This window comes from Nicotiana tomentosiformis, chromosome 2 (assembly GCF_000390325.3).
Source record: "Nicotiana tomentosiformis chromosome 2, ASM39032v3, whole genome shotgun sequence".
Classification (NCBI taxonomy): Eukaryota; Viridiplantae; Streptophyta; class Magnoliopsida; order Solanales; family Solanaceae; genus Nicotiana; species Nicotiana tomentosiformis.
In genome coordinates, this window is record NC_090813.1 from 142,984,983 (window position 1) to 143,000,205 (window position 15,223).

General features: G+C 40.8%; 1 protein-coding gene across 1 annotated transcript; it reads right to left on the bottom strand.

Moving 5' to 3' along the window:
- Positions 1-296: 296 nt before the first annotated feature.
- LOC138905767 (uncharacterized) lies at positions 297-2,019 on the bottom strand. The gene is made up of 4 exons (XM_070194288.1): positions 1,788-2,019; positions 1,081-1,575; positions 521-882; positions 297-311 (listed from the first exon to the last, which is right to left on the bottom strand). Exons 1-4 carry the CDS (start codon positions 2,017-2,019, stop codon positions 297-299), a joined length of 1,104 nt encoding a protein of 367 aa, XP_070050389.1.
- Between the last annotated feature and the right edge of the window lie 13,204 nt (positions 2,020-15,223).

Genomic DNA, 15,223 nt, shown 5'->3' on the forward strand with positions numbered 1-15,223 from the left:
AGAAGGAGGCAACATTGCATCACCTAAGGATATTTAGGTGTTTGTGTTTTGCAACTACAGTTCCTAAAGGTGACAAGTTTGTAGAAAGAGCAAGGCCAACTGCTCTTATGGGCTACCCAAAGTTGCAAAAGGGATACATCCTCCTAGACCTTAAAACACACTAGTTGTTTGTCAAGAATGAGAAATACTCCCTGATACCCTCTAGGGCCTAGCTAGCAATATGATCCTCAATATTAAGGGTCGAGACGACCCCACACTTAAGCTCAAACATGCTCCTCAGCTTCACCTTCAGGTACTCAGACTTCCCTAATCTGCAAAATAAAACAAACAAAACATAACGCTAAAAAAACAATTACATGCTGGGTTGCCTCCCAACAAGCTCCTTATTTATAGTCATGGAATGACTTTGCTACTCTGCTCAGGCTGGGCATTTTCGCTTCCTCATCTTTCCATGAAGTTTTTCCTTTTTGCGTGCTCTAGGAGGATATTTTCTTCCCTCTCAGCCCCTTTTCTCTTTTACCTTTACACATTCAGCTCGCAACACCACTTTTTCTAACTTAATTTTCGTTTCCATGCCAGTAGGCTCCACATAAAGATCTTGCTCTATCAACTTTGATTCTACCATCGAGATCATGCACAAATCCTCAAAATGCTTGGGAAGTTTAAGTGCCTTGTACACATTAAAAGTGACTTCCTCGTTATGTACTCTCATCTTCAACTTTTCTTCCCTTACATCTATAATTGCTCCACCAGTAGCCAGGAATGGTTGTCCCAAAATAATAAGCACTTCTTTATTTTCTAGGTAGTAAAGAATAATAAAGGCAGCGGAGAAGATGAACTTCCCCACTCGTATCGGCACATCTTCAATAATTCCTCCAGGCACTGCTAATGAATGATCTACTAGTTATAGAGTTATAGTAGTAGGCCTAGGTTCTCCTAGATCGAGCTTCTTGAAAACTGATAGTGGCATCAAATTAATGCTCTCTCCCATATCGCACAAGGCTGTACCAACCTCATGTTTTCTAATTGCCAACGGAACTGTAAAACAACCTGGATCCTTCAACTTAGGCGGGAGCTTACTCTGTACTCTAGCACTACACTCCTCAGTTAGTGCAACTATTTCACACTCTGTCAACCTTCTTTTGTTGGTCACAATGTCTCTCAGGTACTTGACATATTTAGGAACTTCTTGCAACACTTCTACCAGAGGTAGATTCATACGCACCTGGCTCAAGATATCTAAGATGTTTTTGTACTTGGAATCATCTTTCAATTTTTGCAACCTTTGAGGAAAAGGCGGTGGTGGCCTTACCTCTATCTCTTGCATGTGTTCATCATCCTTATTTTCGACTTCTTTTACTAGCTTAAGCACCAACTCTCTTTCAGGTACAGGTCGTTGAGAAAGAGACTCCTCCAATTCTCTCCCACTTCTTAGATTAATTACTTGTACATGTTCTATTGGATTCTTCTCAGTGTCACTTGGGAGTGATCCAGTAGGCCTAACATTCTGATTGGAGGCTACTTGCTCGAATTGCCTCTCCAAATTTCTGAAATCAGTCCTGAGTTGTTCATTGTCTGTTCAAAGTTGCTAGTTGTCAATTAATAGCTTTTTCAACATATCATTGGTGCTTTCTTCTAGCTGTTATGGTGGCTCCTGGGCTGATTGTTGTTTCCTTAGGGTCTGCATTGATTTTGACTAGACTGGTTTCCACCCCATGAGAAATTTAGGCGATTCCTCCAGTTGGGATTATAAGTATTCGCATTTTGTGCACTTTGGTTCATTAGACCTCTACTCTGCTGGCCCACATAATAAATAGATTCTGGATTTACCGGATATTGATCACTCGTGTGACCTTCTCCGCAAATTTCACAACATATGGCCATCCTTTGAACCTGCTGCATCTTATGCCCATAACTCATTGCCATCTTAGCTACTTGGTTGGCAAGTTTAGAAATTTCTGCCCGCATGGCTACCATCTCATCTAGCTCAAGTGTACATGCTGCTTTATGTTTGATCATTCTTCTTGGTTCACGGTGACCTTTCCAGTTTGATCGTTTGTAGTGAAATTATTCAGTAGAGTCTAAATCTCACTATAGGGCTTTTGCATGCAACTTCCTCCACAAGCCGAGTCTAGACTCAATTTGGAGGTCTCATCCAACCCATCCACAAAAGTGTGTCCCAACCCTTCATCAGTTTGACAGCGGTGAGGACAATCTCTGAGTAGTTTTTTATATCTCTCCTAGGCCTGACGCAGAGTCTCTCCCTCTTTTTGTTAAAACCTCAAAATTTAGCTTCTTAGTGACTTTGTTTCCTTTGTGGGAAAGAATTTGATGAGGAATTTATGTGCTAGATCATTCCATGTGAGGATTTAGTTTGTAGGCTCTTTGTTTAACCATTCCTTTGCTTCCCCCATCAGAGAAAAGGGAAACAAAGTCAGTCTGACATAGTTATTAGAGACGTTCAGATAATTATAAGTATCCGTAATTTCCAGAAAGTTCTGAATGTGGCACTATGGATCTTCATGAGATAGACCCACATACTGCCCTGTGGATTTGATCAGCTGCACCATGTGTTGTTTCAGCTCGAAATGCCCTGTTATATCAGGCTTAACGATAGCCTGAGTCATGTTCGCGAGACAAGGCCTTACAGCCTCAATCACCTGCCACTCTTCATTTTGTGCCATCTCGATTGGTTGTGGTTGGACTATGATGACAAACTCTGCAATTCTTGCTCTTGTTTCCGCCTCCATCCTTAACCTGTGGAAGAGTCTTTTCGGGTTCAGGATCTAAAGTAGGAAGATAGTTCAAATTGTTACTTCTTCTTAGCATTCAATGTGAACACTTGTTGAGTCATAAACAGTGAAACAAATTAAATCTCGAAAAAAAAAAACTTATTTTAGACAAGTAGTTAATTTCTAAATCCCCGGTAACAGCGCCAAAATTTTGTTAGGTCCGAATGCACTCGCAAGTATACGCGGTCGACAAGTAATAAAATAATGAGAAAGTATCATTCCCACGAAGATTTATGATCAACTATTGTCCATTCTAAACTATTTATAAATTTATTGCTCAAGAGGTTGTGAAGAAGATGATTGTGATTTTTACGACTCAAAATTACTATGAAATTACTAAAATAGCCAACAATTCAAAGGTGCAAAGCAACAAGCAAACACTTAGAAAGAATTCAATAAGATGAGAATATTCCGGGGTTATGGGATTAATGTCTCTCCTATTGCGTTCTTCCACTTAATTTATTCAATTAATTTATCTAATTTGTTGATTAGCAGGGTTTATTATGTTCGCGAAGTTCTTTCGACGTTTTGCTCGCCTATTCAAGCCAAACTAGTACTATATGTTTATATAATTAGAATTAACAAGAAAGCATGTGGATTTTCTGCGAAAATAACCAAGTAAGATAACTAGAATATGTCTATCCTAATCACGAATATATTCTCCGATGCCTGGATTCAAGAACTTACTCTATTCAATCTTATATGCAATCTATAGTTCCAACTTTCGAGTTCAACTATAAATTCGTAGAAAGTAATTGTTAGCTACGCAATAGAATAACTTAGTGCAAGATTGAACAAAAAAATTAATATGATAAACCAAGAAAACTAATCAACTCTCAAACTACAATAATTAATAACGACCCATAACCCCAGAATAATGAGGTTCTTAGCCACTCATGATGAAGTTAGACAATTCCATAAGTGTTGAATAGTCAAAAATACTAAGAAAGATGAAGAAAAACTGAGAATCTTTGCTCCCGAGTGTTTTGTGCTTGTGTTGTTTTTCTTCTTAAAGTGGCGTTCCCCCTCCAAATAGGTTTAGACTTCTTTTTATACGAGTTGGGTGTGTGTAGGGCCGTCAAAACCTTGTCCCGAGTGAAATAGGAGAGCGTTCCGTCACCCATCGTCCAGGGTAGCGCGTCATGCTAGCCCTAGCATGTTGGCCAAAATTTTGAGATCTATAAATTGTGCCACGGGTAGCGCAATGCACTATCCAGGGCGCTACACTGGCCCATTTTTTGTTTTGTTCCCTTTTTGCTTCAAATCGTGAAATTTTGTCCCACATAGCATTCAGAGGACTCCTACGCATAAAAATACCATGAATTATTATAATTTATTATATTACACATCCGAAATCTATGAAATATGAGTAAAATGCGAGGCAATATACATATAAATATACATACTTTAAGCCAAATATCACACACATTATGAATGCAAAAAAAAAGTAGAGAAACACAAATTCTTTCAGGCAGACTATTCAAACTATAGATAAGAAGAGTAACTTGAAAAGTTCAATCTTTTGGAATTGGAAGGGAAAAATGTATGGGGTAAAATTTGTTTATAACGGATGGTCGAATGGTAACATGACACGTGAAATCGGAGATGGCAAAGGACAAGTCAGGAAACAGCCAATATCAGATATAATGAATGTAATCGATATCGGGTAAATCCTGAGGGGAGCATAGTCAACAGTAGAAGGTGAAGGGTTTGTCATCGGATAACATTCAATGAGGGAATATTCATTAATATTAAATGAGCGATCGTTACAGAGAATATTTGTATTCATCTCCTGCCGTTACGCGTTCATCAATGATTTTTTTATTATCATTTAAGAGGATCTTGATCCTAGGATCTAGTTTCCCTAGGTAAGGTTATAAATAACATGCTCAACAGACATTGTAAGGACATAAAATTTTCTTCATACAAAAGCTTTATGTTCCTACTTTTACTCTCAATTTAACAACTCTATTTGTACTTCGTCGTTATTTTCATTTTTGTTCTCAGAGACACTGCGTTCGGAGCCAGGCTTGTTATCTTCTTTGATTTCAATCATTAAATCTTAATTTTAATATTATTTCCTTATCATTTTTGGATAAGTCAATTCACTTGTCTATAAATCACATAACAAATTTAACTATACCGTTTTGGAGGTAAACAGTTTGGTGCCCACCGTGGGGCTTAGACAATTGCATAATTGCTTTGATCCTATGTTTATTACTAACTTGTTTTGATACTTTACTTAGAGAGATACGATATGTCAGTTAATGATGTCAATATTACACACAATGTCGAGGGGCACGAATAATTGTCCAAACATGATGACTAAATCAGTAAGACTCGCGATGATGTGGAGGAGGAATATGTCATGGAAACGGTTAAAATCCTAGGAGAACAACAGAAAGAAATCATGAAACACCTCTCAAGGTAGGATCGGGTGATGATAGAGTTAAAACAAGCATTGTCATGCACCTCCAATAACGCGAACGGAATGGCCCCCGTTCCTCCCAATGTTCCTGCAAACCAAACGGCTCAGAGGGTCGATAACAACACCCCAAGGGGTGAAGTTGGCTTTGACGAAGTCGGAGGGACCGGTAGCGGATGTGGAAATAATGACGGGAATGATCCCTTCAAAACCAATCTTGTCTTGGTGAACTCTTCAAGTATCTTACTAACCTTGTTGCAGCTTCTCAATTAGATTTCTTGGGCATTTGCATGAACTGACTCAAGGTATGAACTACATAGTTGATGTTAGGCCTTGTGACAGTCACATACATTAGCCTCTCATATGAACTAATGTCATGCAAGATTTCATCTCCTGTAACTCCAGTCATTTTGTCATACTCCACAGTTTTTAGCTTCAAATTGGACTCCAAAGGTGTCTTGGCTGGGCTTGCTATAGTTAATGCCATATCAGAGATCAAATCTAGCACATACTTTCTTTGATTGAGAATCACCCCTGAACTTGACCTCAACACTTCTATGCCAAGGAAGCACCTCAGCTCACCAAGATCTTTAGTTTTGAATTTCTAATTCAACACTCTCTTTGCCTCACTAATCAGCTCAATGCTACTCCCTGTGATGAGTAGATCATCAACATATACTAGGATAATTACAATGTCATCAGATTTGTTTAGTGTGAACAATGAATAATCATGGCTGCTTTGGAAGAATCCTGCACCAACCAATGCATCTGTCAACTTTATGTTCCACTGCCTAGATGCTTGCTTTAGTCCATACAAGAACTTATGCAACTTGCACATCCTTGACTCCCCTTGTCTTCTGAACCCCTCAGGCTTGTCGATATAGACTTCCTCACATAGATCTTCTTGTAAGAATTTATTGTATACATCCATTTGCCATAGAGTCCAACCTTTAGATACAAAAAGTGATATGGTTGATCTTACAGTCACCATCTTAACAACAAGTGAGAAGGTATCATGATAATCAAGGCCTTCCTTTTGACTGTAGCCTTTTGCTACAAGTCTGGCCTTGAACCTCTCAACTTCTCCATTAACTTGGTATTTGATCTTGTACACCCATTTTGAGCCTACTGCATTTTTCCCTTGTGGAAGGTCTACCACTTCCCATGTACCATTATCTTCTAGTTCCTTGATCTCCAACTTCATTGCTTTTATCCACCTGGCATCTTTTGTTGCATCTCTTAAACATTTAGACTCCACCAATGTAAAGAATTTGGCAAGATAGGCTTGATATGTTGGCTTGATGCTGTCATAGGATAAGTGATTGGAGATGGGGTGTTTGCTGGTTCTTTATTTGGTGGTTATATAACCCTTCATCCAAATAGGTTGTTTGAAATCTCTTGAAGATTTCTGAACTCCATCTAATGGAATGTGTCCAACATCGAAGGAAGTTGATTCCTCATTGGAGTCACCTCCCTCTTTATGCTCCAGAACAAGGGAAGGACTTAATTCCAGATCAAATGAATCAGAATCCCGGGTAGTAGTGTCAAGGGAAGCTGCAGGGTTATCATTAGGCCAAGTAAAGGATGTTGAAGTGTCATTGATGTGGGAAATATCAGGTGAATTTGGCAGCATGTCTTGAGATGTATATGATGAGTTTTGTGGTGAATTTGGTGGAATATCATGGGGTGTATCTGGTGTGATCTGTGATATGTCATGAGGTAAGGTTTGGTCTTTGTTGGTAGTTCTAGGTGCAGGTTGTTTCTTTGAGTATGCAATGGCAAAAGGAAATTTATTTTCTCTGAAAATGACGTCTTTGCTGATTTTAATATCTTTCTCTGTGATCAATGTACCGAGGACTATGCATAACATAAGTGTGGGGTGGGGAAACTACTTTATGAGTGTAATTGTATAAAAAATATTTCTTTCTCGTTATTTTTTTAGAACCCATAGTTAGTTTAGAATAGTAGAAAATTATTCAAAAAAAATATAATCAAAAAAAGCTCTGATTTTTCCCGACGATGGATCTCTTGAACAATTTTCTTGAGGGATGAAGGTCCGATTAAAAATAACAAAAAGATTTTCTTTTGCTTTTATTAGGATAGTTAGGTAGTAATTCCCTTGGTTTTTCTTTGGGCATCGGTTCTTGTCCAAAGGTATATCTTGAACCGGATATTTTGGTTTTAATTATGTTTAAAGTAGGATAGAAAGGAAACTAGTTGCTCTAGATACCTATTGACATGTTTGGTGCTGGCACATTAGGCTATGGCCTGCGCTCTGTATTCCTGTTATATTTTATTTGAATTGTGATGCCTAAGTGAAATAAATAGCCTATGATGTGACGCCTGTTCTTAGTTACATGACTTGTATGTCACCTAGTGAATTATTGCTCAAAATTCTCAACGATATGTGCTTGCTTGACTTGAGAGTTGAACAGAATCGTCTTGATTGAGTCACGTGCAGTGTGTGTGTAAGGATTCATGATATTCTGTGTAATCTTGTGTAGTCTAAGCGAAATCTTTAAGTTGTACTAGTCTAGGAGATGACGAAGGCAGTTCTTTGCTTGATCATAGATGTGCTTGTTACTTACAAATAAAAATTTTCCGTTGCTAACCCCTTTGAGTCGTAGACCTTTTCATTGGCACCCACACTACAAGTCGTATCCCCATTTTTCTTTTTGTTCTTAACTTAAGTGTAATGACCCAACCTGTCATTTTGACTTTTAAAATCTCGTTTCCCTAAATAAAACTCTTCGTATATGCTTTTACAAATTTATGACTTGAGGGGACGGTTGGTTCAGAATTTGGAAGTGTTCGGGTTGAAATCAGAACACTTGGTTCCTTAGTTGGCTTTAAAAGGCCAAATTTGACTTCGGTCAACATTTTTAGCAAACGACCCAGGAATCGGAATTTGACGATTCCAATAGGTTCGTATGATAATTTTGGACTTGGGAGTATGTTCGAATCGGGTTTTGGACAACCCGGGAGCGTTTCGGTGCTTAATAGTGAAAATTAACTATTAGAAGGTTTAATGTTCTTTAAAATTGGTCTGGAGTAGGTTTTGGAGTAATTGAGGTCTATTTGGAATTCCGAGCCTGAAAATAGCTTCGTATGGTGATTTAATACTTGCACGTAAAATTTAGTATCATTCCGAGTAGTATAAGTATATTTCGGCGCATTCGGAGTAAGTTTGAAGAATTTGAAATTTCTAAGTTGAATCAATTTGATTTGGGGTATGATTCTTAGTTTTGATGTTGTTTTACACGTTCCGAGGGTTCGAGCGAGTCCGTTTAATGATTTCAAACTTGATGGTATGTTCGGGTGGGGCCCCGGGTGTTAACCGGATGAGGCTTAAATCAGTTTTGGACTTTGGAGCAGCTTCTGCTGCAACCGCACCTGCGCTTGGCCAGCCATAGGTGCGAGCCCGCAGGTGCGTGAACAACACCGCAAAAGCGGACAGGGCGCAGATGCACTTGTACAAGCCGCAGAAGCGGGGCGCAGATGTGACGTACAAGTTGCAGAAGCGGACTCGCAGATATGAGCTGCCGACCGTAGAAGCGACAAGGCCGGCTTAGGGGGAAGTCACATCTGCGATGCCTTTTTCACAGATGCGGAGCCGCAAAAGCGGCTTACGAACCGCAGATGCGAAAGGGCTGTTTGGCAAAACCCTTAAAGAACGGGGAAAAAACAACCATTTTTGCCCATTTCTCTCCATTCTTGGGCGATTTTGGAGCTTTTTGAGAGGGGATTTCAACTAGCAACTTGAAGGTAAGTTAATTCTACACACTTTGAGTTAAATACATAGATTATGGGTAAATTATAACTTGTAAATTTTGGAAATCAAGGGTTTAGATGAAAAATCTAGATTTTTATAAAAATAAGATTTTAACCACGAAAATGGTTATGGAATTGGATGGAAATTTTATGTTTGAGTTCTTGACATTATGGGTAACGATTTTCCTTGAAAATTTCTTGAATCCGGGCACGTGGACCAGGGGAGAAATTTAGGAATTTTACCGTTTTGGGTTGGGTAATTAACTTAATAGTCTAATTTTAAATTATTACGCTTGTATTAATTATTTTATATAACATTTGGATAGTTTCGGATTTTTTGGCACCGAATTGGGATTTTTAACGCGACATTTTGATCGGGAAGTGGACTTTGAGACAAGGTAAGTCTCTTGTCTAACCTTGTAAGAGAGAATTTACCCCATGGGTGATTTAAAGTAATAATTGTTGCTAATTGTGGGGGCTACGTACGCACGAGGTGACAAGAGTCCGTGCGTAGCTACTAATTATGCTATGTCCGGGTAGTTTAGGACTCAAATCATGAATTACTTGTGATAATTGCATCTTTTATTTAATTAAAGTACTGGAATTATATTGTGAATTGTTAGAAGAGATAGTAAGAGACTAAAATTTTGTATACTTCAATTTTTGGACAAATTATTTGACTGTTAATAGAAATTGTACATCCTTATGTGTTAGCCTTATAATAATGACTTCTCATTCCGGAGGTTCATAAGAAAATATCCTCCTTTCTTGTAGAACGGGTCGAATGCCTCGACAGTATAGATGAATCTATGAATCGTGTCGCACGTCCCTCGGCAGTGTACATGACACTCTTGACCGGGCCAAACGACCTCGGCAGAAATCATGCCTAATAATAATAATTACACGATACCTTGATATTTTATTGTAGCTTGTGAAGCTAATCGATAAATTGAAAATTGTTGAAATTTAAAGAATTAATTGATTCTGCTTGTTAAGAAAATTATTGTTGTTCATATAAATCATGTCTAATTAAATGTTTCTATTTTTAATATTATTGACCCATAGTGAGTGTCAAAGTCGAACTCTCATCACTACTTCTTCGAGATTAGGCTTGATACTTACTGGGTACACGTTGTTTACGTACGCATGCTACACTTGCTGCACTTTTTGTGCAGGACCTGAGACAGGTGCTATAGGTGGACCTACCGGCTCATACCCACGTTATCCCGAGGCTTAGTGGTGAGCTTCCTTTTTGAGCCGTTCTGCAGCAACTAATGCCTCTTCTTGTATTTGTATTCTGTCTATTTTATTTCAGACATTATATAAAATATTTGTATAATCTACTAGATGCCCATACACTTGTGACACCAGGTCATGGCACACACACTAGTAGAATTTTGAATTTCATTAATTTTCTTGGTGTTTAATTAATCAGATCTTTCATATTTTCTTAATTTTTGAAAGTAAGAAGAGTTTAATTACTCGAATAATTATTTAAGAAATTAATATATGTTTAATTCACTAGTTGGCTGGCTTAGATGTGATGTTGGGCGCCATCATGACCTATAGGTGAAATTGGGTCGTGATAATATGGTATCAGAGAACTAGGTTCAAGTAGGTCTCACAAGTTATGAGCAGGCCTAATAGAGTCTTGCGAATTACGGAGACGTATGTACTTATCTTCGAAAGGCTATAGGGTGTTAGGAAATTACCTTTCTTCATCTCCCATTGTGCAATTAATGTAGTACTAAATAACTTTCTCTTATTCTCTCACAGATGGTGAGAATGCGCTCTAATGAAGTTCCAGACCAGGGAAGAGTTGCTCCCCCTGTTGTTAGAGGCCAAGGGAGGGCTCCAGCCCGTGGTAGGGGACGAGGACGTCCCATAATTGTTCCAGTTATGCCACCAGTGGGTTCAGCAGAGGATCCTATCATTGAGCAACAGGGCAAGGTGCCCGTGGCAAAGCCAGCTCCGGTGGATTTCACGTTTACACCGGGATTCCATGAGTTCATGGGCCGTATGATGTGGTTCATGGACACTATAACTCAGGCCGGTTTATTTTTGGCAGACCCAGCCACATCTTAGGCAAGCGGGGGAGCATAGACCCCTACCGCACAGGCTCATGGGCAGGCAGTTGTTGTATATCAGACCCAGGGTGCACTACATATGGGTGGAACCCAACCAGAGGCAGCAGGTACACCTGAGTCCAGACCAGCTTTGGTCGTCGAGCCGCAGAAGCTATTGGAAAGATGGACTAGACTACATCCCCCTGTCTTTGGGGGTGAAAGACATGAGCATATCCAAGACTTCATTGATCGGTGCAGGGACAGACTACACAACATGAGGATATTGGAATCTCATGGGGTAGACTTTGCTACTTTTCAGCTGGAGGGCAGAGCCCGTAGATGGTGGAAGTCTTATCTTCTTGGCAGACTAGAAGATTCTCCTCCCATGACTTGGGACAGATTCACCCGTATTTTCCTGGACAGGTATATTCCACCCTCCCAGAGGGAAGAGTTGCGATTTCAATTTGAGCAGCTCCGGTAGGGTCAGATGCCAGTAACCGATTATGAGGTGAGGTTCTATGAGTTATCTCGCCATGCACTTATGATACTCCCTACTGATACAAAGAGAGTGCGGAGTTTTGTTGCGGGTTTACATACTGGCATTCAGGCCACTATGGCCTGAGAGGTTGAGATGGGGACTTCTTATGAGTTGGTTGTGGAGATAGCCTGAAGGATTGAGGGTGTGCGTCAGTGTAGCCGAGAGCAGGTTTTGAGGGATAAGCGGTTTAGATATTCTGGAGAGTTCAGAGGTGCTCCGTCTGGGGGTAGAGGTCAGCTCGGGAGAGGGCAGTCCAGTAGGCCCCATATCCCGCACCACCGCCTCGTTGGGGTGCCCCAGTGTGACCTTATTTTAGTGCTATGCCAGAGAGTTCTTATCGCCCACCAGCTATTCAGGATTCTTCCGGTGGGTATTCAGGTCACCAGGGCCAGACTTCCAGTCAGTAACCCATCGCACCGAGAGGTTGTTTTGAGTGCAGGGATTTCAGTCATGTGCAGAGACTCTGCCCCAGGCTTTGAGTTAGACTAGTGCAGCAGGGACAGCAGCCCATGATTACCGCACCAGTTGCTCCAACAAACGTCCGGCCACCCAGAGGTGGAGGGCAGGTAGGTAGGGCCCATCCTAGAAGTGGAGGCCAGCCAGGCAGAGGCCAGCCAGCTGGTGCTCCAGCTCGGTTCTATGCTTTTCCGGCCAGACCAGATGTAGAGGCCTCAGATGCCATGATCACATGTATTATTTATGATTGCGGAAAAGATGCCTCCGTATTATTTGATCCAGGGTCTGCGTATTCCTATGTGTCATCTCTATTAGCTCATTTCCTGGGTGTTTCTCGTGAGTCCTTAAGTACTCTTATTTTTGTGTCCACTCTTGTGGGCGATTCTGTTATAGTGGATCGGATCTATCGGCCCTGTATTGTTACATTCTATGGTTATGAAACTATAGCAGATCTTCTGCTACTTGATATGACCAACTTTGAGATCATTTTGGGCATGGACTGGCTATCCCCCATATCATGTCGTCCTAGATTGCCATGCTAAGACTGTTACTTTCGCAATACCGGAATTACCTAGGTTGGAGTGGAAGGGTTCGTCTGTCAGCGCATCTAATCAGGTTATTTCCTTTCTGAAGGCTTGACACATGGTTAAGAAGGGTTGTTTGGCTTATCTAGCCTATGTTCGGGACACTACTGCAGAGACTCCAGCGATTGATTCAGTGCCTGTAGTCCGGGAGTTCTCTGATGTATTTCCTTCAGATATTCCAGGCATGCCACCAGATCATGATATTGATTTCTGTATTAACTTGGCTCCAGATACCCAACCTATATCTATCCCACTGTATCGTACGACTCCGAAAGAATTGAAGGAGTTAAAAGAACAACTTGAGGAGTTACTTGCCAAAGGGTTCGTCAGACCGAGTGTATCGCCTTGGGGTGCACCGGTATTATTTGTGAAGAAGAAGGATGGAATGATGCGAATGTGTATTGATTATCGCCAATTGAACAAAGTCACTATTAAGAACAAGTACCTGTTGCCGCGTATGGATGATCTATTTGACCAGTTGTAGGGTGCTAGGGTGTTCTCTAAGATCGACTTGAGGTCGGGATACCATCAGTTGAAGATTCGGGATTTGAATGTTTCGAAGACTGCTTTCCGAACTAGATATGGTCATAATGAGTTTCTGGTGATGTCTTTCGGTTTAACTAACGCCCCGGCGGCATTTATGGATTTGATAAACATAGTATTCAGGCCATATATTGATTCGTTTGTCATTGTCTTCATTGAAGACATTTTGATATACTCACGCACTAAGGAAGAGCACGAGCAGCATATGAGAGTGGTGCTACAGAACCTGCGGGAACAAAAACTATATGCTAAGTTCTCCAAATGTGAGTTTTGGCTAAATTCTATAGCATATTTTGGGGCATATTATATCGGGCGAGGGGATTAAAGTTGATCCCATAAAGATCGAGGCAGTTCAGAATTGGCATCGTCCCACTTTGGCAACTGAGATCAGGAGTTTCCTAGGATTAACAGGTTATTATCATCGATTTGTGGAGGGCTTTTCATCTATTGCAGCACCTTTGACCAAATTAACCCAGAAGGGTGCTCCGTTCCGATGGTCTGATGATTGTGAGGTAAGATTTCAGAAGCTCATGACAACATTGACTACTACACCAATGTTAGTGTTGCCTTCCAGTTCGAGGATGTATACAGTGTATTATGACGCTTCACGTGTTGGTTTGGATTGTGTATTAATGCAGGAGGGGCGAGTTATTGCATATGCCTTACGTCAGCTGAAACCCCACGAGAAAATTTTCCCGGTACATGATCTGGAGTTAGCTGCCATTTTTCACGCTCTTAAGATTTGGAGGCATTATCTTTATGGGGTGTCTTGTGAAGTTTACACTGATCATCGCAGTTTATAGCATTTGTTCAAGCAGAGGGATCTAAATTTGAGACAGCGCAGATGGCTTGAGTTACTAAAGGATTACTATCTTGTATCATCCGGGCAAAGCAAATGTAGTTGCAGACGCTTTGAGTAGAAAGGCAGAGAGTATGAGTAGTTTGGCTTTCATTTCAGCAGAGGAGAGGCCATTGGATTTGGATATTTAGTCCTTGGCTAACAAGACTTGTGAGGTTGAATATTTCAGAGCCCAGCCAAGTTCTTGCATGTGTTGTGGCCTAGTCTTCACTATTTGAGCAGATCAAGGCTCTCCAGTTTGATGTTCACATTTATTGGTTCTTCGAGAAACGGTACTATAGGGTGGTGCCAAGGAAGTTACAATTGGCGCGGATGGTGTTCTGCGACTCCAGGATTGTCTATGTGTTCCTAATGTGGATGAACTAAGGAAACAGATCCTAGAGGAGGCACACAGTTCTCGGTATTCTATTCATCCAGGTGCTACGAAGATGTATCGTGATCTGAGGCAGCATTATTGGTGGCGGAGGATCAAGAAGGACATAGTTGAATATATAGCTAGGTGCCTAAATTGCCAGCAAGTTAAATATGAGCATGAGAGGCCAGGTGGCCTACTTCAGCAGATGACTATATCAGAGTGGAAATGGGAACATATTACTATGGACTTTGTAGTTGGGTTACCGCGGACCTTGCGGAAGTTCGATGCAGTTTGGGTCATTAGCAACAGGTTGACCAAGTCGGCACACTTCATTCCGGTTGTAACTACCTATACTTCAGAGAGGTTGGCCCAGATTTATATTCAGGGGATATTTTTGCACGGTGTGCCAATTTTCATCATATCAGATAGAGGCCCTCAGTTTAATTCACATTTCTAGAGAGCAGTACAGAGTGAATTGGGGACCCGTGTAGAGCTCAACACTACCTTTCATCCGCAGACCGACGGGCAGTCGGAGCGGACAATTCAGATTTTGGAGGATATGCTCAGGACATATGTGATTGACTTTGGAGCTCAGTGGGATCGTTTCTTGCCTTTGGCCGAGTTTTCTTATAACAACAGTTACCAATCCAGCATCGAGATGGCTCCATTTGAGGCTTTATATGGTCGGCGATGTCGTTCGCCCATCGGATGGTTTGAGCCCAGTGAGGCTAAGTTATATGGTACTGATTTGGTGAAGGATATCTTGGAAAAGGTAAAGTTGATTCAGGAGCGACTTCGTACAGCACAGTCCAGAAAGCGCGTGATTTATCATTT